At 51.7% G+C, this 26,063-nt stretch overlaps 11 protein-coding genes across 11 annotated transcripts; 7 read left to right on the top strand and 4 right to left on the bottom strand.

Moving 5' to 3' along the window:
* Positions 1 to 268: 268 nt before the first annotated feature.
* Positions 269 to 2,703, bottom strand: BCR38DRAFT_234267 (uncharacterized protein). The gene is made up of 6 exons (XM_040854342.1): positions 2,587 to 2,703; positions 2,005 to 2,476; positions 1,787 to 1,944; positions 1,499 to 1,728; positions 1,038 to 1,440; positions 269 to 982 (listed from the first exon to the last, which is right to left on the bottom strand). Exons 1-6 carry the CDS (start codon positions 2,594 to 2,596, stop codon positions 543 to 545), a joined length of 1,713 nt encoding a protein of 570 aa, XP_040714018.1. The 5' UTR covers positions 2,597 to 2,703; the 3' UTR covers positions 269 to 542.
* Positions 2,704 to 3,598: 895 nt separating this feature from the next.
* Positions 3,599 to 4,768, top strand: BCR38DRAFT_346865 (uncharacterized protein; the record flags this gene model as incomplete). Its single annotated transcript, XM_040856286.1, has 2 exons — positions 3,599 to 4,066; positions 4,124 to 4,768. 2 exons carry the CDS (start codon positions 3,599 to 3,601, stop codon positions 4,766 to 4,768), a joined length of 1,113 nt encoding a protein of 370 aa, XP_040714017.1.
* A 2,281-nt stretch (positions 4,769 to 7,049) lies between these two features.
* BCR38DRAFT_486450 (uncharacterized protein) lies at positions 7,050 to 7,795 on the top strand (the record flags this gene model as incomplete). Its single annotated transcript, XM_040864031.1, has 3 exons — positions 7,050 to 7,245; positions 7,300 to 7,602; positions 7,656 to 7,795. 3 exons carry the CDS (start codon positions 7,050 to 7,052, stop codon positions 7,793 to 7,795), a joined length of 639 nt encoding a protein of 212 aa, XP_040714016.1.
* A 1,129-nt stretch (positions 7,796 to 8,924) lies between these two features.
* Positions 8,925 to 10,662, bottom strand: BCR38DRAFT_437730 (phosphatase 2C-like domain-containing protein). The gene has a single exon (XM_040860541.1). The coding sequence runs from the start codon at positions 10,388 to 10,390 to the stop codon at positions 9,194 to 9,196; it is 1,197 nt and encodes a 398-aa protein (XP_040714015.1). The 5' UTR covers positions 10,391 to 10,662; the 3' UTR covers positions 8,925 to 9,193.
* Positions 10,663 to 11,112: 450 nt separating this feature from the next.
* On the top strand, positions 11,113 to 12,381 carry BCR38DRAFT_234194 (putative succinate dehydrogenase iron-sulfur protein precursor). Its single transcript, XM_040854341.1, has 3 exons — positions 11,113 to 11,669; positions 11,741 to 11,892; positions 11,941 to 12,381. The coding sequence occupies exons 1-3, from the start codon at positions 11,294 to 11,296 to the stop codon at positions 12,259 to 12,261; spliced, it is 849 nt and encodes a 282-aa protein (XP_040714014.1). The 5' UTR covers positions 11,113 to 11,293; the 3' UTR covers positions 12,262 to 12,381.
* Positions 12,382 to 12,569: 188 nt separating this feature from the next.
* Positions 12,570 to 13,982, bottom strand: BCR38DRAFT_486447 (uncharacterized protein; the record flags this gene model as incomplete). The annotated part of the gene is made up of 1 exon (XM_040864030.1): positions 12,570 to 13,982. One exon carries the CDS (start codon positions 13,980 to 13,982, stop codon positions 12,570 to 12,572), a length of 1,413 nt encoding a protein of 470 aa, XP_040714013.1.
* Positions 13,983 to 14,417: 435 nt separating this feature from the next.
* On the bottom strand, positions 14,418 to 17,641 carry BCR38DRAFT_458759 (HotDog domain-containing protein; the record flags this gene model as incomplete). The annotated part of the gene is made up of 6 exons (XM_040862207.1): positions 14,418 to 15,609; positions 15,668 to 16,049; positions 16,207 to 16,300; positions 16,618 to 17,351; positions 17,420 to 17,468; positions 17,522 to 17,641. 6 exons carry the CDS (start codon positions 17,639 to 17,641, stop codon positions 14,418 to 14,420), a joined length of 2,571 nt encoding a protein of 856 aa, XP_040714012.1.
* Positions 17,642 to 18,632: 991 nt separating this feature from the next.
* BCR38DRAFT_234141 (uncharacterized protein) lies at positions 18,633 to 20,233 on the top strand. The gene is made up of 2 exons (XM_040854340.1): positions 18,633 to 18,798; positions 18,862 to 20,233. Exons 1-2 carry the CDS (start codon positions 18,768 to 18,770, stop codon positions 20,031 to 20,033), a joined length of 1,203 nt encoding a protein of 400 aa, XP_040714011.1. The 5' UTR covers positions 18,633 to 18,767; the 3' UTR covers positions 20,034 to 20,233.
* Positions 20,234 to 20,469: 236 nt separating this feature from the next.
* BCR38DRAFT_437716 (FMN-dependent dehydrogenase) lies at positions 20,470 to 22,589 on the top strand. Its single transcript, XM_040860540.1, has 5 exons — positions 20,470 to 20,560; positions 20,646 to 20,690; positions 20,820 to 22,064; positions 22,139 to 22,212; positions 22,324 to 22,589. The coding sequence occupies exons 1-5, from the start codon at positions 20,533 to 20,535 to the stop codon at positions 22,408 to 22,410; spliced, it is 1,479 nt and encodes a 492-aa protein (XP_040714010.1). The 5' UTR covers positions 20,470 to 20,532; the 3' UTR covers positions 22,411 to 22,589.
* Positions 22,590 to 23,408: 819 nt separating this feature from the next.
* BCR38DRAFT_234031 (uncharacterized protein) lies at positions 23,409 to 24,261 on the top strand. Its single transcript, XM_040854339.1, has one exon. It carries the CDS (start codon positions 23,570 to 23,572, stop codon positions 24,041 to 24,043), a length of 474 nt encoding a protein of 157 aa, XP_040714009.1. The 5' UTR covers positions 23,409 to 23,569; the 3' UTR covers positions 24,044 to 24,261.
* A 218-nt stretch (positions 24,262 to 24,479) lies between these two features.
* Positions 24,480 to 25,623, top strand: BCR38DRAFT_347157 (uncharacterized protein; the record flags this gene model as incomplete). Its single annotated transcript, XM_040856317.1, has 3 exons — positions 24,480 to 24,631; positions 24,692 to 25,235; positions 25,294 to 25,623. The coding sequence occupies 3 exons, from the start codon at positions 24,480 to 24,482 to the stop codon at positions 25,621 to 25,623; spliced, it is 1,026 nt and encodes a 341-aa protein (XP_040714008.1).
* Positions 25,624 to 26,063: the final 440 nt, after the last annotated feature.

The following is a 26,063-nucleotide window of genomic DNA, read 5'->3' as shown; positions in this document are numbered from 1 at the left end:
ATGTCGCGAATTTCACGGTTTCCACCTAGTTTCATAGACGAAAAATAGTGCTTGGTTGAGTGGCCTGATAGATTCAATTACAAGTTTGGTATCTATATTTTATGATGAATTGGAAATGCAGCTGCCAGGACCGTAGACCTCAGTAGCTGGTGGCGACAGCTGTGAGGAATGTGTTCCAGGTGGCAGAATTTTGCACAGTGTCTTACTTGCGCGTATTGGCGAATGTTCGCACTGTCCTAGATCACTTACACATGCTGGGATACGTCAAGAATATGAAACGGGTTCGTCGCCAAACTTCGAATCGATACCGGAGAACTTGAGGGAAATATCCACATGTTTATGAAATGGTGTGCTGGCTAGGGTAAGACGTATTCATCATTATAATATACTGCCCAGCTACTTTACTCGTAATGCTAGGTAGACGTTCCATGTCTATAGGTATATATAAGTTCACAGGCTGTGAACAATGTGCTCTCTTCTCTTCTCATCCACAATAGCAAACTGGCCACTCACAGGTCGTATTGTGCGCATTCAGGAACGCATTACAGCCTTGCACTGGCTGCTTCCTTGTCCAAATACCAAGTAGTATTGGCATTAGGATCCAACTCCTTAGACGAGAATCCATTCCCCAGATAGCTAAACCTATTCTGAGAGGCGTTGTCGTATACGTACTCCCAGTCCTCACCTCTGAACTGTTCCAGCATGTGGAAGAAATGTATACGGCTTCCGGGGTGCAGCGCGGTCACAGGTCCGTATTCTTTCCCACCCTTGAACCAAGAACGGCCGGGTGCACTCCACGCCGTGCGAGGCATAAACGCGGCGATGTGTTCGCTATAGTCACGGACGGCAGCGTCTGATGGCACGATGGCTTTGATGCCCTCATTTTGGCATTTGCGAATGATTCTCGTGACGTATCTAGCGATGTGCTCAGTCAAAGTGAACACACTACCGTGCCCAATCGGGGCGTTTGGTCCAAAGAAAGCTAGTCGAGGTGTCAGTTACACGGATAACTCTAGGAAGTAGTGATTCCAGCTTACTGAAGTAGTTTGGTACTCCTGCTAAAGCGCACGACATGTAGCCTTTGGGCGTCTCTTGCTTCATGATGTCTTGGACATTTCCGTGCCTCCCTACCACGGGAAAACGGGGAGAAAATGAGTTATCAAACCCTGATGCGCAGATGATGGCGTCCAGCTCAACGATTGCTCCTGACGTCAACTGGATCCCTTCAGGCACAACTCTAGCGATGCCATCTAATACCAGTTCGACATTCGGAGCTCTGAGGGACTCCAGATATCGTGGTGCTGGTGTGATCCGCCGGGTGCCAAGGGGGAACGTTGGTACCAAAGCCTTGCAAAGCTTCTCGTCTCCTCCAAGACATGCCGTCATGTACTGCGTAACCTTTTCAGTGGCAAATGCTTGGACGGGGCTACCAGTGAGGATCTGGGGGAAGGCAAATCAGTTCTCTGATCCACACAAGTAAGCATTAGAATAATCTCACAGTGGGGAAAAATCTGTTACTATCGCATTCAATGGCCTTGACGAACTTTTCGTAGAATTCGGGTTGTGTCTTGAACTTCTTGATCTGGGCGGGAGTAAAGTTCTCCATTTCGTCCATTTCAATCTCGCCGAGTATCTCCTGTGCAGGACCGCCCATCATCATCATCGACATGACCCTTGGTGGTACGATCCATGTTGGGGTGCGAATTAAATGATAGAGTTGCTTGGCATCTGGTTTCAGTGTTAGAATATTCCAGTATGGGGGGTTGGTGGACGCGGCAGCACGCACCTGGTTGTATTGCCGGCACGATTTGAACGCCCGTCGAACCATTGCCAATGACTGCGACAGTCTTGTCGGCCCAGTCGAAGTTTTTCGGCCAACTGGCAGTGTGAATCAGGTCGCCTTGAAATCGGTCAAGGTTCGCCAAGCTCGGCCATTTCCAATTGCTAGAATACTTATCAGCCAACAAGTCCCTAAGTACCGGTGATTAGGGTCGAGTAACGAACTTCAAAATGCCTGAAGCATCAACAATAAAATTGGCCTGGTCTCGAAAGTCCTCGCCGGTTGACAAGTTCCGAATGCTCACATCCCACAACCCCCTAGCTTCGTCCCACCACGCACCTGTCACCTTGTGTTGAGTCTTGATAACATCTGACATGCGCTCTTCCTCGCAAACCCGCCATAGATACTCCTTGATTTCCTCTGCGGGTGAGAAGAAATTGGACCAGTCCGGATTGGGCTTCCATGAGAACTGATAATTGTGTGAAGGGACGTCACATCTGCACCCCGGATAGCTATTCTCCTCCCACGTGCCTCCAACGTTGTCGTTCTTCTCATAGATGACATGCTCGTAGTTGGTCAAGTTGTTGCGCAGGGTTCGGACCATGTTGATGCCGCTCGCACCTGCCCCAATCCCAACAATCCTAATATGTTTGGCACTGCCCAGCGGTTTCTCCAGGACAGAATAGGACGCATTAGCTGCAGAAGCAGAAGCGTCAGTACTATGGCCATTGGTGATGATGCCGTGTGCAAGCTGAGATGGCCGATGGCGCGTCATATTGATCATGGGAATTGGGAAGGAAACTAACCAGAAGCCATGACTGATGCTCGAATATCTCGAGCTTTTATACTGAGTGCAGGGTTTCTGTCATGTGGCCATTGAGGGTGAACTTTCGTGTATCTTAATCATGACAAGCAGCCCAGCTGAAAGGGAGCCAAGGTGAATGGCCAACCAAAAGAATCGGGGACGATTTGCTAGGAAGCTGAACCTGGTAATCAGCGTATCTTAACCTACCATGACTAGAGTCGGAAGACTAGGAGTAGGTGGCTTCCAATGTCGTATCAGGGTGTATGCTTGATAGCTCGACATGCCGACATCTGGTCAATACCGATAGGTCTTTGGCTCCTTCCCAAGCTTGTTGCAGAAGCCGCCGCAGGCAGCCTGCTAGCCGATTCCGAGCCGCAGACTGCATGCCGTGTCGTTTACGATTCACTTGTTGCCATATGCCATGAAAACCTGCCCAGAAGATCCCAGCAGTGAACAGCAAACCAGAGCCAATGACAACTCGTGACATGAGCTGTTTAGGTGGTCGACATGCGCTCTGGAGCTTTGCATCGTATTCCGTCCAACCACAGCGTCCGGCCCCACACTTTGCAACTCTTTCGGCGGCCATTGAGACAAGAACCGTCCGACTGCGGCGTTGCTGGAGGTGCCCGGCATCTGGTGTTAGACTTGACTAGCTTCATTTTCTATCACTTTGGCTTGATCTGTGGATCCGTAAGAAACAGGACGTTGACAAAGGATCAGGTATGTTAACATGGCAAGGTGGGATCCGTCCAGTTGGGATATGGATTCGGTAAAAACCCCGAAGATTTGCCCCCCCCTCAAAGCTACGCCATGATGATTCGCTGTAACTGCCCCAACAGGGGTGCAGTATTCCCCGTTTTGACCATGCGGGCCCTCTCATGATTGAAGTCCGCCTTGGAAAATCGTAAAATCCCACAGAGCAACTCAAGCTCTGAAAATTACCAGCTCTCGGTCTCTGTCCTATCAGCAAACTCAATTGTCATTTGCGGGCCTATTTCAATTCCCAACGAGCCATGTCTGGACAGTTTGCCTTCTCGTTTGCTGGCGACGACATTGATGAGGAGGATCAAGTAGGAACCAACGCCACCAGTATATCCACAAAGCAAACAACGGCGGCACCATCAAGCGCATTTCCTGTTGCTGGCAAACCGTTGATACCCGCGAGACGCCATGACTTGAAGAAAATGCTATCTGAGCTCCCCTCCAAGATTGCTTACAGCGTCTTGGATGTCGACTTGGACGGAAATGGAACAGTTCGACTACCTCGGCGAGAACTGTGGGATGTGCGGGTTCAGCTGATGGCAGAGGACGAGGGCGGCGTCGGTGGCGAGGCGGAATCCGGTCTTGGCAGCCACGACGTGAAAACCGGAGTTTACGAGGGCGGGTTCAAGAGCTGGGAGAGCAGCGTCGATCTTGTCAAGGTGCTTGCGCAATCGCAATCGTTTCTATCGTCGCAGGATGGCACTCCTTGCGTTATTGAGGTAACTATTCGAGGTAAAAATGGACATCAGGAACGAGTTCTAATCCTCTCTCTGCAGCTTGGCTGCGGCACAGCCCTCCCATCTTTGGCGCTCTTCCAGTGGGCTGCTGCATTGGGGCCAACTGGCCAGCCTTCTTCGCTATCTATTGTCCTGGCCGACTACAACCCGACTGTTCTCCAGCTTGTGACACTCCCAAACTTCATTCTATCTTGGGCTCTCCAAGCTCTCCAACATCAGCAAACTTCGTCTATCGTGGCAGATGCGCTTTCTTCTGAAGGCGAACTGGAATTGTCCGGAGGAGTTATCCAGGCCTTTGAAGGATTCCTGACTGAGCGCAACATTACTTTGCATTTCCTTTCCGGTGCATGGTCGCCAGAATTCGTTGAGCTCGTCAAGGCGTCTCAACAGAGTGTCCTTCGCAGTGGCTTCAGACAGCGGACGGTCATACTGGGTGCTGAGACCATATACTCCCCATTCGCCCTCCAATCTTTTACTGAGACCGTCTTCTCCCTTATGGAGCAACAGGCGCAAGGAAACGAGGCCGAGGCCCTCATTGGTGCAAAGAAACTCTACTTCGGAGTTGGCGGCTCCCTCGACGACTTTGTCATGAAGGCAAGAGGACTCGGTGCGGTAATCGATCAACTACGAGAAGAAACCGAAGGGGTCCGTAGGGGAGTGGTTCGATGCGCGCTTCGCCCTTGATAACTGCCGCTCCATACCTAGGTTCTGACCTCGAGATCTACTTCGCAGAACTCAAGGGGTTGTGCCGCAACCAAAGAATCACGCATGAGCTTCTCCGGGAAATACCCGGCCATACTCGTTCGTTTACACGAATCGAGATCCATGTTGAGCTGAACTTGCCCGGTCAGACGCCTTCAACTTGATGTCGCCTAAAGTATAAAAACTGTCTTGCATAGCTCTAGGCACTCAGCCGCAGAGTTTGAGCTAGTCGGCGCTCAGTCACCGCTGCAGACCTTACTACTTCGCGAGACGTCGCCCGTGCGTTGTCGTTACTAATCATTTGAACAGTGCCATGCAGCCCACAACAACGGAAACAACCTCCCAGTAGCTGTAAGTTTGCCGGAAGTGACGACATTTACAAATGCCACCAAGTCCATCAACATGTTTGATAAGCTTTGTTTTCATGCCGAAGAACGCTACCTGAATCAAGTGGAATGTTCAGACGTGTCGCATCAACGAGGAAAAAAACACATATTGCGTGGAACAGCTGCTGGCCCCCTCTCATCCATTGCGCTTTGCATCGCGACTGTCAAGATCTGCTAGGGGTCCAGGCTACCATTGCCAAGTCATCTTCGCCAGTCATAACTGAGATCCGAGGACACGGCTAACAACCGCTAAGTCTTGGTGAACTAAGACGAACATTATTTTCCCCTGAATAATAAGCAAAGAGAAGACCCAACATAGATCAGACTACTCTGAAGTACTGCAGCTGGGATTGGGAATTTCTTTAGAGTTCATCTCTTGTCCTTAATAAACATGGATCACATGGTGTCAAATCTCTATTTTTGACGTATTGAAACCTGGTAGTGCTGAACGTCATCCGGTGTTGATGAATTTCCCAGATGCTAGTCTGCATATCAGCATATCTGGGGAACATATGCATTCTTGAAGCCCAACGCTATAAACCGATCTATATGGGGATTAATGCAGGAACCACACCCCGGGAATCAAAGTTGGTCTCGCGAGATTGTGACGGCCCCGCCAATACGGATTAGGACCACTGACCGTTGAGAGATTATGTCGCAACCCGATTGCCATTGCGCCATATGGTGCACCTGATGGGATAGTTGAAACATACTACGCCCTAGGAACAGTTCGAAAGAGTAGCAGCAAACAAGGCAGGAATACTATTGACACGCCGATTGCTCTCATCACTCGCTAGTGGTTGCTCTTCGCGCGAGATCTCAAGTCGTTTTTAAAAACCACGACGCGGGCCGCCAAGATCGTCTTACAAGAACAGGGTCCATGTTTACCTGCGACAGCATTTTCCTCAGCCTAGTCAGAAAAAGGCCGCGCGAATGAGGCGGGTAAGTTGCCAGAGAAGACCATGCACTCACTCACTGGTCATACTGTATCAGCATTCGGATTTCAGCCCTTTGGGAGAAATCGCATGCGCTCATCTGGCGGGCCTGATGCAAGTGAGATGAGAGTCCAATAGACTGCCCTCAAGCGGTAAAGCGTCATTTCCATCCCTGCCACGGAAAAAAGTCAAGAACAATATCAATGGCATATCCTAGCAAGCATGGTGACCAATCAAGACGCGTTCCAGATCACTGAGACTGCTTATTGGCATGATGCCAAGTGTTTTCCAGCTTGCAAAGTACTGGGTAACCCGATAGAAGGAATTACTAGCAGGAAAATTGTCAAGCTAATAGACGGGTACGTCGGGCGCAGGATGTCCAATTTGGGAACGGATTAATAAGGTCACATTTTGAAGGGGGTGATGGGGGGCGCTGGAAGGCTAGACAGCCAGAGCGGAGGAAGGTGAGAAGGTAAAGTCTGCTCATCTCGCGTGTTGTGATTCCTTCTCTCCTTCCTAGATCACACACACTTTCTGTGCCTAATAACTTAATCGTATTTACACTCTCTTGACATCGGGCCTCGCCTCGTCCTCCTCACACTACAACCCTATATTCCTATTAATCAACCGCGGTTTTATACTGGTACGTCGCTTACAGCCCAGCCCAAACACTCCGAATCATGGTGATGCTTGTCTATCGCGCCTGCCTTGGCCTCCCGTGTTTGGTACCATGGAGCTCGACGGGGCAGCACAAATGGCATCGAGCCGATCGTGTTTCTGAATCACGTCACACTTTCGACCCCTACTTGAACCCCGAATTTCCAAACTTGCCTTCTTTAATTTCCTTCCCACAAACCACCCCAGGCGACATTGCTGACCAATAACAACAGCCACCTGCTTCTCTACTCTCGTTTAATCAATTCACGACGCCCACAGCCCAAGATGAAGTTCATCGCATCCCTCACCTTTGCCGCCCTCGCAGGACTGGCTACCGCCAAGGTTATATTGACCAACAGCGACTACAATGTTGTGGCCGGCGAGACCTTCACGTTGACCTGGGCTGATGCCACGAGTGCCGTAACCATCAACCTCAAGAATGGTCCCGCGGGTGACTTGGAGACAGTCCAGACGCTCACATGTAAGTCAAGATGATAATGACGGCCAATCGCTGCCTATTAACCAATGTATATAGCCAGCGGAGGCAGCCCCGCCGGATCCTTCGCTTGGGCCGTTCCGTCGACACTTACCTCGGACACCTACAGCTTCGAAATTATCAGTGGTGACGAATCCAACTATTCGCCGCAATTCCAGTTCTCGGGAGCGGCTGCCAGCACCTCTACGACCGAGAGCAGCTCATCGAGTGAGACCGCTACTGCCACCGAGACCTCCACAACGACGACTGAGTCTAGCACTGCCACCTCTACAGGCAGCTCCACTCTGACCACGAGCACCACCGGCACTGCCTCGGTGTCTGCCTCGAGCTCTGCCACCAGGAGTAAGCGATCCACAGCCGACATTCCCAGACTTGATGCTAACAGTCTATCGCAGCTTCTTCCTCTGTGGCAAGCAGGACCTCCGCAGCTTCCACCTCCACCACCAGCATTGTTAACACCAACGACGGCCGCGGACTCGCTGCGCCTGTGGCTCCCCTGCTCATCGCAGCTGGTATCGCTATTGCCGCCCTATAGGCAACCTTCACTCTACGAGATTCGTGTTTCTGCTCTTTGTGTAAATATCTGTGCAGGCCTGTGCAGCAGTCTATTTGATGGTGCATTGGGCACGCGAATATGTTATACGAAATGGACGTCGATGTTGGCCCAGGCTAGAGTAGTCGTCTTGGAACGTTGCCGCACACTTGCTCATAGTTGCGTAAATTCAATCATGACAGGTCTTGAACACTAAATTCTGCTCCCTGTCCTGGTGCTAAATGCAGTAGCACTTCGGCACATCCCGATGCCAACATCTCATCTGTTTCATTGGCCGACATCTCAGCCTCCTGGCATAGCTGCTACGAGTACATAAACATGAACACGTCGAGCTATCATCCCATCCCACCCTTCGCGCTGCTCTCTAATGGAATAATCAAACGAACGATGAACAGCTACCAGGGTGTTGACTCGCGTGCTTTCCGGTATATCCGAAAGCTCCATTCACCTCGGCCCCAACCCAGCCTTCGGCGCAAGGTTGGATGGCATCCCCGGTGGCCGATGGGACCCGCCAGATCAGAATCTCGAGTGACACAACTTTGCCTCATCGAATAGATGCATACGTACGCGTGCGCAGCTATTTATCCATTCTGGCAAATGCCGAGGCTAGACGAATGACATATGAAGGAAGCTGCTGCCGTGGCACCTCAACGTGCAAGTTGTGTAAATTGACCGATCAGGCGGGATTACTTGGGTGGGTGGTACGACTTGAGAGCCTGCTGTGAGATCCTCTTTGGGTAGTTGGAAGGAGGCATAAATATAGACTAGCGGGGTAGGTGATGGTGATGTCTGACTAATTGTGTCGTGAAAAACTAGTTGGGGGTTGGGTGGATATCTACCTGCTAGATATATTTGAACAAGGGGCAAGTCAGAGGGTGAAGGAAGCTGCTAGCTGGTTGAGGAGATGAACCACTATCCCACCCCGAACCGAATAATTCGCTTTCATAACTCCAGCTAGCGGTAGAATCTGTGACGTGACTCTCCTTGGTGAGATACAGAAAGCAAACAACGCGCGTTGGTGTGAACTCAGTTGTATACACGTACCACACCAGCGAAAACCTCACTCAGAACGAGGTAGCGTATGATTCTGATCGGCGATGCTACAAGCATGAGCGCAACAGGTGTTTTTTGTCTAGATTTGAACAGAACAGAAACAGCCTCGTAAATGCCGCATAGTTTGTATCTGATCTACCTTGGTTGTACAAAAAGATAAAATACCCTCCGTGGTGATGCCCAATATGCTGATGCGAATGCTTTCTTTTTCCATGCCCATTTGCTGTTTGTCCCCGAAACGCCAGAGCAATGCAAAAATGATGACCCCATTATATGTTGAATGGTTGTTCGTCTATCCCAAGGTATCACATCCCGTACTTCTCCTCATTATAGCTTGGCCTTGGTGGCCGGGCCTTTGCCATCTTCCGATACGACTACAACCACCACACAAATGTCGTCGACTTTGCCTCCGTGCCAGCCCTCCTGCGGATAGTACTTCTGTACTTCTTTGGCGAATGGGCCGTCGACCCGCTTGTTCATACTGGCCGCCTTGGCCGCTTTCGTGATCTCCAGCGCGAGTGCACTTTGGAGCGTGGCGGGGCGTTGAGTCGATTCCTCAGCTTGGGTGAGAGGCGCCAGGTCGTCCACCACGCGAGTGCCGCCCTCGGACACCTGCCATGCGCCGCTTCCCGTCATCAGCCGGCTCGCGATCCGCAGAATATCTTGGTTGAACAGGTTATCCCACAGTCCGTCGCTAGCGACTACCAAGATGTCGCCGTGCTTGAGGGTGTGCTTCGTGACGTCGGCGTCCTTGGGGTGGTCGCAAAGCTGCGCACCACCGAACGCCGCGGCGCGGGCGAGCATGCTGGCTGGGATCACCGAGAGCTGATACGGCGTGTTGAAGGCATGCGTCTGGGGCTCCGAGTAGCTGTGTACCGCGTTGAGGCGCAATTGTACGAAGCCAGAGTCTCCCAGGTTCGCAACGTCTAGCGTGCCATCCTCAGATGCAATGGCTACGCATGCCGTGCTCCCTCCTGCCGGTATACTCCGATCGTTGCAGACGTCATCATATCCTTTTTGCATCAGTGACCGAGCAGTCAGCGGCGGTCCGCTGCCGTCGGGCTTGTATTCGTACGCACCGGCCGCCATGTAGTCGCAGAATCCGTGAGAAAAATCGGCAGGATCCACCCCGCTCTCCTCCCAGCCTCCCACGCCGTCAGCGACGCCAAATGCGATAGCATTGCTGTCTCCCATACGCGCTATGAAGAAGGCATCCTGGCCGCTGGACGGTCGCTTCGATTTGGGGCGTTGCGTCGATTGTATGCGGTTGTATTGGTTGAAGTGGAATACGCTCGTGACGGGATCGAATCGAGTGTATTTTCCGCTGAAGGAGGCGGCGGCATGGTATGCCACCTTGCCCATGGAGGTTTCGGTGTGTTGTAATTGAAGGCCGGCTTGCGCTGTGAAACGTCGAGTCTGGTCTAACCTTGACAAGGCAAGGCGGTATATTGGAAGCTTCGATGGTCGAGCCTGAGCGGGCAACCTCCTGCAATGCAACAGGAGTCGTGGCGGTATCGTGGCCATTGGCTTTTGGAGATGCAAGACCACAAAGTCTGCATGAATAGGACGAGGAGCTTAATGAATCTTTTATTAGGGGGACATCGTAGTAAGATACTACGGCTCATGTCATATAAGTGCACCAGGTAATGAAGAAACCGTCTCGATCTGTGATTCGGTCAGAATTGCGCTGCGGCAAGTTGCGGAAGTATAAAAAAAGAGCCCGCTGATCGTCCACTATCGCGATAACAGACCGCGATCATTCCATCGAAGGTTGCCAAGATTGCTCCAGGGCTAGGTTTGGAGAAATTGGCAACTGGGAGCACGTCACTCGCAGACGGCCCGACTGTACTTTCCAGCAGTCGCTCGCTTCAGAGTGGATACCAGGACCTAACTCTAAAAGCTTGCAGGCTTATCTCAGTGTCCGCATCAAATCACCTGGGCCGAGCAACACGCAAATCTCATGTGCTGCAGGTGCTTCCATGAGAGTAAACACGGCTCTCGACTCACACTTCTTAGTGAACAACTTAGGCATTGTAGTTCTTGGCTATTGCTTTGTTGCTTGAGGCAATCTGGATTTGGGGATATTCTTTCCTTATCCACTTGCCTGCACTCCAGTTTTCTTGGCGGGCAAAAGGCATGAATTTGGTGAGATAGGGCCTCCACGAAAATCCCGAGTGAATAATTAGGGTGCTGTGATTGGTCAGGGGTTTGCCGAGGGATTGAAGTCGGGACTCGGATCGCGAGTGTATGATGAAGACATTCTTCACAATCCGTTGCCACTGCTCCAGATTGGCCTTGTACTGTATTAGGACGAAACCTTAATTGTCGTTATTCAGAAGCTGGATTTAATCCCTTTTACCAAATCCCATCCCTTTTTCCTCTTACCTGGTTATCAGAATCCAGCTCGTATATCCTAAATCGCCTACCATGGCAGCTCTCCGCTCTACTTCGTCACGGCTCTTGGCCACCGCATCGCGACACGCCTTCAAGTCGACAGCAGTCATGAGCCGATCCATGGCCTCTGTTGCTGATGCCACTGTCGAAAGCAGCCCGAACGCCAGCTCCGACTCGCGAATGAAGTCGATCCAGGTGTACCGATGGAACCCCGACAGCCCAACTGAGAAGCCCCGGATGCAGACGTACAAGCTCGATCTTAACAAGACGGGACCCATGGTGCTTGATGCTCTAGTTCGAATAAAGAACGAGATCGATCCCACTCTGACCTTCCGTCGGAGCTGCAGAGAGGGTATCTGCGGCAGCTGTGCCATGAACATCAATGGCACCAACACTTTGGCTTGTTTATGTATGCGGTACCATGCATGGTGTTGAGCTCTTTCAGCACTCACAAGACGGGTAAACTAATCAATGCATCAGGCCGTATTCCCACGGATACCAGCGCGGAAATGAAAATTTACCCACTACCTCATACCTATGTCGTCAAAGACCTCGTCCCCGATTTGACGCATTTCTACAAACAATATAAGTCTATTAAGCCATACCTCCAGCGCGACACGCCATCTCCGGACGTAAGTTGGCCACATTGATTTGCGCCACATGTTCTAACAACGTCGCAGGGCAAGGAATATCGTCAGAGCAAGGCGGATCGTCGCAAGCTCGACGGCCTTTACGAGTGCATTCTCTGCGCCTGCTGTTCAACATCGTGTCCCTCATATTGGTGGAATTCTGAGGAATATCTCGGCCCCGCTATCCTTCTGCAATCCTACCGCTGGCTGGCCGATTCGCGTGATGAGAAGAAGGCGCAACGAAAGGCCGCACTCGACAACTCAATGAGCCTGTACCGATGTCACACGATTCTCAACTGCTCAAGAACTTGCCCTAAGGGTCTGAACCCCGGTCTCGCCATCGCCGAAATCAAGAAGGAAATGTCGTTTTAATCGGTTGGCGGTACTAGGCGAGTTGGCCAAGGCATCGAAGTAAAGAAGGGTATAGATGTAGAGTGGGACAAACGACTGTACAAATTTTCTGTTAGTTATGGTTTGCGCCTTTGGGATTTTGTCTCGGATCGCTGTACGCCAGTGACTGTGTTCCTTTGTATGAGCATGGTCGGAGTTATGTCAGTTTAAATAAGGTACGGTTGTGGAATTGAAGTCGTTCACTTTGAACTAACCTTTCCCTCTCGCCCACTGTAGGCGATACTATGGAGCGATCGAGCACAAGCGTCCCGTATGACGCCGGTTCTCCTCTAAATATCAACCAATTTCTCGCGCTCGGTACGGTTCTCCTCTTCCATGTCTTTTGTTTGGTCCCCTGTAGCCACATTTTCATGCAACTCCCGCTCCAAACTATCATCTACTCCATCTGTCCTACCTTCCTCTCCCTTAATCTCGCTCCCCCCACTACACGCCATAGCCCTTCGTTCCCCAGCCCGTCTCTCACCACCATCTCCATATCCTGTGTTTGTCCATCCAATTATCCCCTCCCACCTCTTCCGCGGGCTCCAATAGCTGCTGCCTAAACCACCGTACATAACCCATCCCATATGGCCTGTCTCGTACGACATCCGCATAGCCGCCAACCACCAGCCCGGAAAATCACTGAGTCCCACCTCCCGCAGCCCCTCGACCGTCTGTGGCATCGCGTGTTGGTATCGGCATACAGGTCCCCATTTGCACGTGCCGTAGTGGCACCAGTGTCGGCAGAAGATGTTGGATGTGCTGTTGTTGTAGCTGCCGCCGCGGTGGTGCAGGTGTTTGGGGTAGTAGCCTGTTGTTGCTGTCGAAGAGGAGGGGAGTGGGGAGGAAGTAGAGGAGGGAAATGGGGATGCGGAGGTGGACAGGAAGCATGATGCGGGGTGAGGACCATGGTGGGGCCAGAGGAGGGGGTAAGGATTGCTGGGCACGGTCGAGGACGCGGGTGGAGATGGGAGGCGGGGGTTAAGGGGGACGATGGGGGTTTGATCGTTGGCGTTGATGGTGGTAGGCCTGTGGTCCTTGATGGGCTTCGTCTTGGACAACGGTTTGGGGTTGGAGTCAAAGCCTTGGGGTTTGCTGTGGGTGATGGTGCTGGAGGTCTTGGATGAGGGGCTGTTGGCGCCGCAGCTGGTGCTGTGCGGATCGTTGTCGTTGATCTTGCGGATGGGGTACACATGGGTGTTGTCAGCCTTGCCGTTGTTGCTATTGTTCTTCTTGTTGGAATTCGTGTTGGCATTGCCGATGGTGAAGGCCCTGGCGGAGAGATCTATGCGAGAGCTAGAGCTCGATGGATTTATGTGGGACGACGACAATCCAGTGTTACGTCCAGAAGTGTGGCTGTTCAAGTCTTCAGAGCCATGATAAGGGGAAGCTGCCGTCATGAGTCTGACATCGTTGAGCAGGTGGACGTCGTAGTAATCAGAGGACCTGGCGACAGTTCCCAGATTGCAGAGGCCCATCGTCTGCTCTACTGTCAAGTCGCGGGGGATGCCGACAACGTCGAGCCACTCCGGCAGCTGATCAATGGGAATCAGAGGCACAATGGGACCAGGGATCATGGCAGTACCCGAAGCCGTGTGCTTGGTTGTTCCGGGGCGAACAAGGAAGTGCTGGGGTAGGGGTACTTGTTTTGAGGGCGAAGAGTTGGAGACTCGGTGATCTTCGGTCTGGTGGTTAGGAGGCATGACTGCGATATGCTGGGCCTTGGTTTCTTGATTTGGTTCTGGTCTTAATGAAATTGCAGCTGGCATTTAGACTTGCACGAAGCCGCTCAGACTCTAGAATGCTGTGGGGTTTGGTCTGCTGATAATCATAGTCAGTGAGAGAAAACACACATGCAAATATGTATGACCTGGAGGTTAAAAACTAAATATTGACTGTTTGTACTCCAGTGCTACTGCTGAGTTTTGTCAAATTGATTGTCTAGCTTTCGTTTGCAGTTGGATGTATGCTTCAGGAAAACACTAGCCAGCCAGGAAAACTCGCACCGATTTAGAAGATCTATAGTGTATTGAGGTGTATGATATGAAATCTCGAATGAGGCATAAAAGGCATCTTTAAGTACCACAATATTGTTGCATGTCCATGGGTGCCATGATGGCAATGCTGTGATATCATGGTCAACGCACTTCAACCCTGACGTTTGCCTGTAACCCGTCCACGCAAAAGCCAAGCTGCCGTGGCCCGTCTTGCAGCTCAACCTCACGCTTGATCCACTTCCCACCTTTCCTGCCGACAAGCGAGGCATTATCTGCCAGTCCATCAGTATCTGTTGCTGCTGCACTGGTAGCTTCCGGCGTTGCTTCATCCTCACTGTTGTCGTCAACTTCATCGTCGAATCCAGCCACGGGATCAAACTCCCCTGTTTCCCAAATCAAACGGAGTCCTAGCGGATATTTTTCAAATAGCTTGCCTGCAATTCCCTTGACTCTGTAAATGTCAAAACTCATTGGTATCTTGGTGGTTCTGTACACAATCTCGCCTTCTTCTGGTTGGAAGGCAAACTGTACCGTCACAAGCCTGGCCTCTAGGAAGGCGGGGTTGATCTCCTTTTTACGATTTACAACCGGTGTGCCGTACAGATCGCATAGCTCCGTGTACCGCTTATGCTGCTTGATGACTTGCGCCTCCTCGGCCTCAGGCACGGCGGCCAGGTGTTTGCCGATGCGGGCGAGGTAAAACATCTCGGCATCCTGACGATTGTTTGCTGAAATGCTGCCAAAATTGAGAGACTTGAGTTTCGCCATACGACCAACGGTGATCATGTATGCTTCTTCCGTGATAACCTTGGAGTGTTGGGAGAACTCGGGGTCGGGGTTATCATAGATGGGGTTGTGGGCGAAACGGAGAGAAACCAGACCGGGACAGCTGGCCGGCAAGTCGTCGATAAAAGACCATGTAGTGACCTGGTTGTAAGAAAGGTCTAGATACTGAACACTTTCCGAGAACACTGGAGGTGCATCTACAGTGTTGGCGGATAAGGCGCTAATATTGTTTCCCTTGAGATGCAGGTTGCGGAGGGACTTCAACTCGGACAAGCTTGCCAGATCTGCAAAGCTCGTAAACTCGTTCCACTCGAGATTCAAGGACGTCAGTGTGAAAGACAGAGTCAAGAAAGGTGTTGGTGGTAATGATGGCAGTTGGTTCATGTCCGCCGACAACGTGGCTAGGGCTGGGAATCTGGTAGCCACATGGCAAACTTCCTCCCAGCTCATGAGGGTTTCCTCCACGGCGAGATCCTTGACATTGCTGAATATATTATGGGCATCATGCAGGATCTTGTCTTGCAGGATGTTTTGAAAACGGTTGCCACTGAATGTTGTTAGCTGTCTGTCTGCATATGGTACTCTCGAAAGTCAGATGTTCTCACTTCAGCCGTACACTTCGCAACGCAGGAAGCTCTGAACAAATCTGAACAACTGTGCCGATTCGAGTGAACAAGTTGCGACTGAAGTCAGCCTCCACAATCTTGGGACACAAGTCACCGATGCGCTCGTCTCCATCGGCATAGTCGTATGCGATACGGGTGCCGTCCACAATGGCAAATTTCAATTCGGCCAGATCCGCCTGCCGGCGACGAATCTTCTCAAAGCCCACCTCCTCGGCGATCTTGCCCGAGAACTTGATCTGGGCGCTTGCTGCCGATATCTCGGACGTGTACTTCTCCTTGAGCGCGGCGACAAAGCTTTGAGGGGTTTCGGCGGTGCGCGTGGGTCGCACAAATGACGCCGCTGTGGGCGCTTTGGATTTGCCTACGGGGCATTAGAGAGGTTCCTTTCAATGTGACAAGAGAGGATTATAACTCGCATGAGAAATACCGCTTCCCCTTGTGGGAGCCGTCATGCTTTCCTCGGGTGGCCTCGTCCCATTCCACGCCGATCCAGCTGCCGGAGGTGCCAGTAACTTCACCAATATAACGGACGGTGCATAAGGCGCCGTCATATGACAGCCGATCTCCGACTTGGACTTGGACTTGGACTGGCATGGCTGCAATTTTCGCGATCTTCACTACATCTTCGAAATATTTTGATTGGACAGAGACACGTACCTGTGGAAACCTGGCGATGGACGTTTGTATGTTCAAGTGTAAAATTTGACTCAATGATCCATCAGGCAACGAAATTGTCTGAAATGGGCGGCAACGCTTTGGACTAATTTATCAACACAACACATCAATGTATCTTCTTTCCATTACTGACCACCATTTTCATACAGAACTCAAGTTGCATTTATGGTTTTCGACAGACTATGTATAAAATGCCTGCTGATATTCAAAACAAATTCATCCATGATTTACAACTTAGACTCAGCATCGCCAACGACCTTGATCAAGGCCCGGCCATTGCTCAAACAGACCTTCCCACCCTCAACGCTCGTCACAAATCTGATCTCCTCGAAATCTCCCTTGATCTCCCCAGTCCTCCAAGCCTGCGTAATAATCTTGTCACCAGGCCTAACCGGGCTCGCAAACCGCGCTTGGAACTCCTTAATGTTGTTGGGGTCGCTGCCGCCAAAGTGCTTCAACAGCCCGTGGCAAGCCGAATTGTACTGGTAGAGGCCATGTATAATCGAGCCACCGAATCCCATCTTCTTGCCAGGCTCCGGGTGCGCATGCAGCGGGTTGTAGTCGCCATTCAATCGATACAGCAACGCCGTCTCCTTGGTCGTCTGATCCTCGAATACAGCATCAGGCTTCTTGCCCTGCGGCGGCGGGTAGTTCACCGTCGCAGGGCCCTTGGGTCCACCCCAGTTACCCTGCGCCACGTAGAACGAGCTGCCGATCATGCGTGAGTAAACGTCGCCCGTACCCGTCTCGACCAGCTCCACCTGCAGCTCCACTACGGTGCCCGGGCGGCCCTTGTCGTAGACGCCGAGGACCTTGGTGCGCACCTCGAACTTCTTGCCTGCCGAGGTGGTCGGCAGCGGCTTGAGGAACTGGATGAGGCGTTGGCCGTCGACCACTCGTCGCGCGTCGAACTCAGGCACGCCGGGGATCTTGATGGCCTTTTGCGCGGCGTAAAAGTCGACTGCTTCTTGGGTGTCGCCCTTGAATGCTGTGGAACTATCTATTAGTCCTGGCCAAAGTTCCGAGCTTCGCATCTCGGGTCTTGGGGCAGCTCACGCAGGACTATCGAGTAGGTTGGGAAGACGCTGAAGTTGGGGTCGAGCTCCTAAAGAATAGTCAGGAACAAAGTAACAAATCCAAGTTTGGGTGATAACGGACATAGAGGAAATGGAGCTCGTCATCTGTACACCCAATGCTGGCGGCGAACAGCAGAGCATCACGCTTCAGCCATGATACTGTCTGGGGTGGATACTCGAAACCAGCTCCGGGGCTGCTCATTGTGACGTTTAGGACTATGTGTCTCAGAGCTCAAGGTATGACTGGGAATTGCCAGTTGACTCTGGTAGTCTTCGTAGAGGGCTACGATGTATATACAGACAGGACGAGTAAACTACCTCAAATTCTGGAGACCGGCGGATCGCAATTGCGTTTTACGTGATCCCCTCTGCCGAGGTCCAAATAGTGGAGAGGTGTTACTTGGGGGAGCTTGGCGGCCGGTCGAGGACTTCATTTGCCGATTTGCGGCCGAGGCTGGTTAAAGGTATCCTACAGTCGCAGTGAAATAACTATGGGGCACACAGGCCAGCTATTTCACTGCAGTAGCTAATATATAAACTTGGTCATACTAAGTATCCAATTCAACAGGATTCTTGGATTTCACGTTCTTGAGGCCAAGACATCTTAGTAGAGCTTTGCGCTAAATGCTAGGTGCTTTTACCGCCTGCTGAACTGGTTTACCCGTTGCTGGGGCAGGAGCTCAGTGTGGGGAGGGTAGTGGGGTTCTGCCGCCGAGCGCGGGCAGCGGGACAAGAAAAAGAAAGAGACATCCTAGCTCAAAGCGATCCTATTTTGATTTGTGATGAAGACCTGCTTCCAACCGCGTTGAATCCTTTATTTCACACGTCTTGTCGGCAAAAATCACCTACTATTGCATCGACTGCCTCGTTTGGAATTCCCACGATGGCTTCGACACCGCAGATGTCTTCTGCCGGCCATGCGACCGAAGGCGAAGGGACAGCGCCGGAAGCTCCTTAGGACGGAGCTGCTCGTGAAGCTGCGCCCTCGTTCGGCGGCAAGAAAAGAAAGAAGAAGCACAGGCATCGCAACAAATCGGAGACCACATCCGTTGTGCATAACTCATCGAGGCCAAATAAGTTGAACGGTGGTCGCTTGAACGAGAACGACGCTGTCGCCTCCGAGAAGCCGCTCGATAATGACGTACCCGATACGGCCGACAAGTCTGCAAGAGACCGAAAGCGTGAGGATAAGAAGGTCAAGCGAAAGAAAAAGCGCCTTGATGATGCATCAAATAACAAGCTTGAGAGTGAGGTGGATCAGACGCCGAAGGAGCCTGTAAAGAACACAATTGGCAAGAACGAAGTCAAGCCGAAGGAGAAGTTTGCCGATGTCGCCTCAAGGAACAGTCTTGAGTATGAGTTAGTTCAGACACCTGAGAAGTCTTAAGCTGGAAGATGACGGACCTGACGTACCTGAGAAAGTCCAAAAGGACAAGAAGGCCAAGAAAAAGAGAGGAACGCTTGAGGGCACTCCAGCGAAGATTGACAACGCTGCCGATGTCATTGAGAGCCGAGCCGGGCCCCGGAAACCTAGGAACCCTAGAACGGACAAGAGGGCAAAGCGAAAGAAAGAGAAACTCGAGCGTGCTGCGGATGAGCTCAGGATGGTTGCCAGCGCCAGTGAGAGCCTAGCCGACTCCCATACTTCTGAGAAGCTCATAAATGACAAAGAAGCGCAAGACGAGAAGGAGAAGCTCGAGGCCTTGAAGAAGCTTTCAACTGATGCCAGTGCGACTGGGAACAACCAAAAGTCTCGAACAGTCGATCGGGAACCCATCGCAAAGCATGAAGCTCATTCACTGTCGCTTCCCGAGGACAACTTCCAGGAAGACGTCGGTGCTGCTAATGCCATTGTCGGAGGAGGTACTGGCAAATCCAACAAGTCAGAGGAATCCAAGACTCCCCTTTTTGAGGAAAGTAGTGGAATGAAACGCAAGAGAAAGAACCGAGATGCAGACGACCACCCCGAGAAGAAGCGCAAAAAACATAAGATCAAAGACCGCGAGGTGGAAAAAAACAACGAGACGAATGAGGACGGTGATGATTCTATGAGCGGCGCGATCATCGATAGTCCCTCTGAGCATCCTGCAGACATGGCCCCTTGTAAGTCAGTAGCCTCATACGAGACAGATACCAACACTGAATCGGAGGCTATTCGAGAGCTTCCGCTCTGGGTCAGCAGACCTGCATACGCTCTGAATATGAGGAAGAAGGGGACGACCACAACTAGAGAAGATAATAAGGAGTCTTACATACCAGTGGCATTACCTGCTGTCACGCCCAAGTCATCAGCTCGACGTACTAGTGTTCCTATCTCGATACCAGAGACACCGCAGCCGAAGCCGACGGTCATACCTCCTAAGCGCCAGATGATCGATGCTTTGCCGATGTCATGGAAAGCCCCTAAACCTTCTCAGGAGGTGCATCGAAAGCTTGGGATTCCATCGTCGGCAGCTTCAACTCCAACGAGAGCTTCCAGTGCTCACTCGTCAGGCTCAACGTCGAAATACTCTGCGTTCTTGGGCAAGAGCACAACGCCAATTCCTCCGCCTAAGATTGGCAATGGCTTGGTAACCACGAATTGGGACAAATAGATACGCATTGGGTCGCGATCTGCATTGTCTGCGTTTTCTCACTGCTGGTGTAGAGCCGTTGTAGAGCTGTTGCAAGCATTTGATGCTAACCACAACGAAAAGGAGAAGATACTTTGCATATATGTAGGGTTTGATTGGTCTGGATATCTCATAATAGACTCTTGTACAATCCCAAGTGCATGCCATTGGAATAAGCTGAATACTCACCAAGGTTGCTATGAGAACCATACTCTAATATCTAACGGTCGTTACTAGATTTCAGCGTACCCACCTACGTTATGTAATACCCCGAAGTCGGAGAATTGCCGTCGAGTTCAACGTGAACTTTATCGCCGAAAATGACCTTATTGAGACAACGCTTCTCCAGTTTTTGGAGACTACGGTTTCGCGGTAAAAGCCGCCGACGGATCCACATGACATGCTCATAACAGTCTCGGTGACTTGCCTTGCCAATGAGCGTGCTCTTGATTCTCATCAAGTCAAATTGTCGATTTCAGAAATGACGAAGACGTTCACTGCAGAGGAAGGTACGCATGACTCTCTAATTGGAATGAGACGAAATATTGTTTTTTGCTACTTGTATAGTCTTAACTAATGGGCGGCTTTTTCTAGTTGCGAAACACACATCGGCCGACAGTTGTTGGGTGGTGCTGTACGGTGAGTAAACACAACAATCAGCCGAAAAACGTTTGCGAAGGCCAGTTGGTCAGCGAACTGTAATATGGCTTGAGACATGCGTCGGGTGGAAATTCGCGTGGAATTCTGCTGATGGGATAACTTGAACAGGCAATGTATATGATGTGACAGACTTCCTGCCCTCGCACCCGGGAGGCTCCAGGATCATCGTGCAACTAGCCGGCCGGGATGCAACGGAGGATTACGACCCAATACACCCCCCCGGAACGCTGGAGGAGAACCTCAAGGCGGAAGCGAAGCTGGGTCGAATTGATCCCGAGACTCTAGACAAAGCGAGCTCTCCGGCGGCCAAAGGAGAGAAGAAGGACGACGACGCGGATCCTCCGTTAGAGAGCCTGCTGAACCTCAACGAGCTCGAGGAACTGGCTCACAAGAAGATCTCTAAGAAGGCATGGGCATACTACTACTCTGCCGGTGACGACCTCTGGTCTAAAGACTACAACAACCTCGTCTACCGAAATATCCTGCTCCGGCCACGTGTCTTCGTGGACTGCACCACCTGTGACCCGTCAACCACGCTCGTGGGGCATAAAGTCGATATACCTCTCTTCGTATCCCCCGCCGCCATGGCCCGCCTCGCCCACCCAGACGGTGAACAAGCCATCGCTCGCGCGGCAGCCAAGTTCGCTGCCATGCAGGTGATATCCAACAACGCGTCCATGACGCCCGAGCAGATCGTGTCGGACGCCGCGCCGGGCCAAGTATTTGGCTGGCAGTTATATGTGCAGAACGACAGGGCCAAGAGCGAGGCCATGCTGAAGCGCATCAATAGCATGAGGGACAAGTTCAAGTTCATATGCCTTACGCTTGACGCCCCTGTGCCCGGGAAGCGCGAGATGGACGAGAAGTCCAACTTCGAGAACGCGGCGCCTGTCGCTTCGGCGGTCAACACGTCCGATGAGGCGGCGAGGCCTGGGGGAGGCGGCGTGGGGCAGCAGCTTTTCTTCGGCACGGCGTCGGACTTGACGTGGAAGGTTACGCTGCCTTGGTTGGCGCAGCACACGGATTTGCCGATTGTGTTGAAGGGGCTGCAGACGCATGAGGATGCGTACTTGGCGGCGAAGTACGCGCCCCAGGTTAAGGCGGTTATATTGTCAAATCATGGGGGGCGGGAATTGGACACGGCGCCACCGGCCGTGCATACTCTGCTGGAGATTAGGAAGTACTGTCCCGAGGTCTTTGATAAGATCGAGGTGTGGGTCGATGGGGGTATCAAGCGAGGGACTGATGTCGTCAAGGCCCTGTGTCTAGGTGCCAGGGCTGTGGGGATTGGGAGGGCGGCCTTGTATGGGCTCGGGGCTGGCGGGCAGCAGGGTGTGGAACGCACCTTTGAGAGTGAGTTGGAAGAATATTCGGTCTCTTCGCTTCGACATGCATCGCATTGCTTACTGACGTGTCATCAAACACAGTTCTCAAGGCTGAGATCGAAACATGCATGAAGCTCCTGGGCGCAAAGAGCGTCAGCGATCTAGGGCCTCAACACGTGAGTATCACCCCCGCGTGCATCGCATGGCATGACACTGCGCTTGTTGCTCCCTTGCCCGGCCTGGATTTGAATTGTCGAGAAGGAGCTAACCAAGGTGTCGCATTGCAGATTAACTCGAGGATGGTGGAGAGAGACATATACGATGGGGATGCAGGATTGGACACGACTGGACTTTGGACGAAGTCGAAGCTGTAGAGAGGTAAATTGCGTCAACTTGCATCGAGTCATAGCGATGTTGAGAGAAAGTTGCATATTCAGATGCCCTCGCATGGGATGAAATTTGAAGATCTGGGGTAGCGGTGTGTTGTAACACTGTAAAGAGATGCCTGTGCATACATGTAGAAAGTTATATTATTATCATCATCAACCCGTCCGTTACCTTCGAGTTGCTTCAGCAAGCGTCGTAGAAAGCCGAGGGATAGTTGCGATCTAGCTGATGCTCTCAAGATCTTGGGGACTATTGCACATCTCGACGCCATTGGCTGCGGTCATGCCTGCTGATGAGTCCGGAGTGCTTTGACGCCGAGGGCTGCACGGAGGATGACACGGCTAAGGTAAGGAAGGAAAAATACCCCAAGTGTTGTTCAACCTACCGTCTTGGGCTTGTGGAAGGTCATCGGGTGTCGGTGTGTCTTGCTGACTACGATGTCTTGAAGTCGATGGCTTACCTCGTCAAGTGAGGAGTCGTCGGATGGGGTTCGCAGTATGTGACAGACCAATAAACAGCACCGAATACTGGAGTAAAGCGAGCTGAGTACCACACCAACGCAACTTTAACCGCAAGCTTTGGGTTGTTCTAGATGCTGCTCGTCAGTCAGAATACCATGGTATGCATTTTCCACCTACCTTAGTTTTCGGGGCGAGAAATCCGCTACTTTAGAACAACAGTAGCTGGATCTTGACGGGGACTGACAGCCACTGAAGACTCCCTTTGGCGGCTGGTAGTGGTCGGTCTTGGGCCTCTAGCAGCACAAACCTGTTCATTTGGCTGAATCCCGGTAGCAAATCACGCTTCGCCGTCGCAAATCTCCGAGCAACGTACCACTAGCCATTCCTTGGGATCCCTCCGCCAGAACCCCTAACCAAACAGAGACAAGAAAAATAGAGTTCCGCCGAGTGCTTGTCCCAGCGGTCCTGGCTTTTGCATAATATCAACGTCTTGACTTGCTATTCGGCAGTTCCATTGACGCCATATGTCCTCCCCGTCTTGCATCATCGAACCCTGATAGGGTTTCGATTAGACGACGGGATCCAAGAAGGCTTCAGACGGCAGATGACCCGCGTCTGAAGCCAGCTTCACATCAAGTGAAGCTTAAAATTTGGACTACTCGTCCTTCCGGTTTGGGAGAAGAGCATGAACAAGAGTTCAAAATGTGGAACTGGAGAAGAATTGCCCCACCCCTCCACAACGTCCGCTATGCGCAAACATGGAGGACGGAGCGGGCACACGAGCTTGCCGGCGTTTCTTGCGGAGCAGAACTTGGCTTCACTGGCTCAAAACCTGGGGAAACCAGTCGCATGCGCTCAACTCGCTAGTACACGTCCGTGGCGAGTAGTCGTAGTCTCCTCCCATGCTTCACAAATCGTGAAGGAGGACGGCCGAGTCGGTTTCTCCTTTCTCAAGCGCCCCCAGTTCCTTCACTACAAGAACGAAAAGTTTCATGTGCTCGTGATGCAAAGCCGAGGGAGCTGCCCAGATCGGCTTCTGAACTTCGTCGTCCACTGCAAGGCACCCCTGCTGGCTGGTCAGGGCTGGGCCGGGATGTCATTGTGGGGCCATTGCGGGACGACTTCTCAAGTCGTTGAGGATGAGCTCGGCAGAGGCTGAATCTGGAAGTCAAAGCCAGGGCCCACCTCGTCATTGTCAAAGGGTGTGGCTCGAACTCATTACTTGCTGGGTGACACAGCTGGGAAAGGCATGGATCCTACTCAGAGCTAAGGGACTGCGCGACTAATGGAAGAGCTTCTTTTTCAGACATGCCTGGGGCCAGGTTGCAAGCTGGTTGGCTACGGCTTCCTGGCCCAGCGGCGTTGCAATCTATCTCTTGATCATGGGCCATGTCGATCTACGATGTAGATACGACGTTTCGTTTGTGCACTTTATAATTCCCCAGAGCCCCCCGTACTCTTGTTCGAACGATCTATTGTTGACTTATCCCGTGATGGATTCAGCAAGTCTCGAGACTTGATTTCCCTTCCAGCTTTTTCACTCCTGATAGGCCCGTTCTCGAGGCGAGGAACATTATACACGTTAATCCAGAAAAATGGCGGACTCTTACAAGGAAGAAACGATCACCACCCGCTTCGATGCGTCCCCGGAGACCAACTCCAAGGCCTCGAAGGGTCACTGCAAAAGGTTCTGGTGGGTATATATCTTGGTACTGGTGGTTATTGTCGTAATTGTGGTGCCTGTCGTGTAAGTTGAGAAAATCCCGAGGACTATGTCACCGAGTTTTAAAACTGACAATGCATGGAGACTTCTGGTTGCTGTACCAAAAATTGCCCAACAGAAAATCAATGAGGCGAAACTCCATGTCGACAGCATCGTCGTCACCAACACAAGGCCTAATGTCTTGAACATGGCCATCAACTCGACGATCACCACCGATGGCAAGGTGCACGCTACCATTGCAGGATTTCAGTCCACCATGTATCTCATGGACGTCGACCCTCCTCTAGCCTTCGCCACCCTCGACTTTCCCCAGACAAAATCGGATGCTCTGATGGTAGTCAACATCAGCCAGGAACTCACCTTCGATAACCTGGATGCAGTTAAGACCTTCAACGCACATCTCCTCTCTAAGGAGAAGATCAACGTCAAGATCGAGGGCGACACGAACGTCCGCGTTTCCGGCATCGCGCGCAACTACCCCGTATCCTTCTCCAAGAATATCGAGATGGTCGGGTTCAACAACTTCGCTGGCGTCGTGGTCACGAACCCACACGTCAACCTCAACCCAGTAAACAACTTCAATGCCACCGCGAATCTGCCTAACCCCACAATATGGACCGTGGAAATTGTATGTCTAAAGTTGAAGTTAACCTCATGGCGATCTATGTGTGCTGACCTGCATCTAGGGCAACGCAACATTCCATAATTACTTGAACGGCTCTGATATCGGCACGGCGTACATCTTGGACGTGGTCCTGAGACCAGGCGATAACGAGTTCTTCATTTGGGCAGACGTTAATCAGGCCCCTATCCTAAACGCCTTGACTTTGCCCCCGGCCTGCGAAACCGGCAACCTCACAATCGACCTCGGCGGCAAGACAGTTATGAACAACGGCCAGACCATCTCGTACTTCCAGGACGCGTTCGCCTCGTCCAATGTTAGCGCTATCATTGACATCGGCGCCGCCGTTAAGAACGATATCGGGTTGAGTATCCCGTGTAAGGGCTCTAGTTAAGATTTTGTTGATCGACTAAACTATAATGTTTTTGAAAACACTACACTATGTTTTAATGTCTCTTTTTCGGATTATGGTTGCCTCACGCGCTTTATGACTGAACTGGAGCTCTCACGATGGTTCAGTTCAGTGTTGGCAGTTCTGCCAATATGGCTGAGATAAAACTAAAACGCGGAAGTTAGGACCAGGGGAAGGAAGAGCAGGATACCATGTTGGTTATGATTTCGCAGAGGCTGCAGTTATGGCTGGTGCGTGGTAGCCGGGCATACGAGTTGTTATGCGATATTTGAGGCGGACTTTGTCGGCCGTTCTTGGTACTATTGTTGTCACTGCCGCATACTAGTACTGCTGTGGGAAGAAGCTGGCCTCTGAAGCTCTCGTACTGCTTGCGTCAAACGATGAACATGAACACCGACTTGCATATACTACATGGAATGAAC

Source organism: Pseudomassariella vexata (genome assembly GCF_002105095.1).
Source record: "Pseudomassariella vexata strain CBS 129021 chromosome Unknown BCR38scaffold_9, whole genome shotgun sequence".
Classification (NCBI taxonomy): domain Eukaryota; kingdom Fungi; phylum Ascomycota; class Sordariomycetes; order Amphisphaeriales; family Pseudomassariaceae; genus Pseudomassariella; species Pseudomassariella vexata.
The sequence above is the reverse complement of the archived record's forward strand: the minus strand, read 5'-3'. Positions and strand labels throughout refer to the sequence as shown.

Coding starts and splice junctions, on each gene's coding strand:
- BCR38DRAFT_234267 (XM_040854342.1), bottom strand. Junction 1,729..1,786: donor CGTGCCGGCAATACAACCAG/GTGCGTGCTGCC, acceptor CACTGAAACCAG/ATGCCAAGCAACTCTATCAT. Junction 1,441..1,498: donor GTAACAGATTTTTCCCCACT/GTGAGATTATTC, acceptor GCCTTCCCCCAG/ATCCTCACTGGTAGCCCCGT.
- BCR38DRAFT_234141 (XM_040854340.1), top strand. CDS start 18,768: ATGTCGCCTCAAGGAACAGTCTTGAGTATGA. Junction 18,799..18,861: donor AGGAACAGTCTTGAGTATGA/GTTAGTTCAGAC, acceptor TACCTGAGAAAG/TCCAAAAGGACAAGAAGGCC.
- BCR38DRAFT_234194 (XM_040854341.1), top strand. CDS start 11,294: ATGGCAGCTCTCCGCTCTACTTCGTCACGGCTCTTGGCCACCGCATCG. Junction 11,670..11,740: donor CAACACTTTGGCTTGTTTAT/GTATGCGGTACC, acceptor TCAATGCATCAG/GCCGTATTCCCACGGATACC. Junction 11,893..11,940: donor GCGACACGCCATCTCCGGAC/GTAAGTTGGCCA, acceptor ACAACGTCGCAG/GGCAAGGAATATCGTCAGAG.
- BCR38DRAFT_437716 (XM_040860540.1), top strand. CDS start 20,533: ATGACGAAGACGTTCACTGCAGAGGAAG. Junction 20,691..20,819: donor TTGTTGGGTGGTGCTGTACG/GTGAGTAAACAC, acceptor TAACTTGAACAG/GCAATGTATATGATGTGACA. Junction 22,065..22,138: donor TGTGGAACGCACCTTTGAGA/GTGAGTTGGAAG, acceptor CATCAAACACAG/TTCTCAAGGCTGAGATCGAA.
- BCR38DRAFT_234031 (XM_040854339.1), top strand. CDS start 23,570: ATGAACAAGAGTTCAAAATGTGGAACTGGAGAAGAATTGCCCCACCCC.
- BCR38DRAFT_437730 (XM_040860541.1), bottom strand. CDS start 10,390: ATGGCCACGATACCGCCACGACTCCTGTTGCATTGCAGGAGGTTGCCC.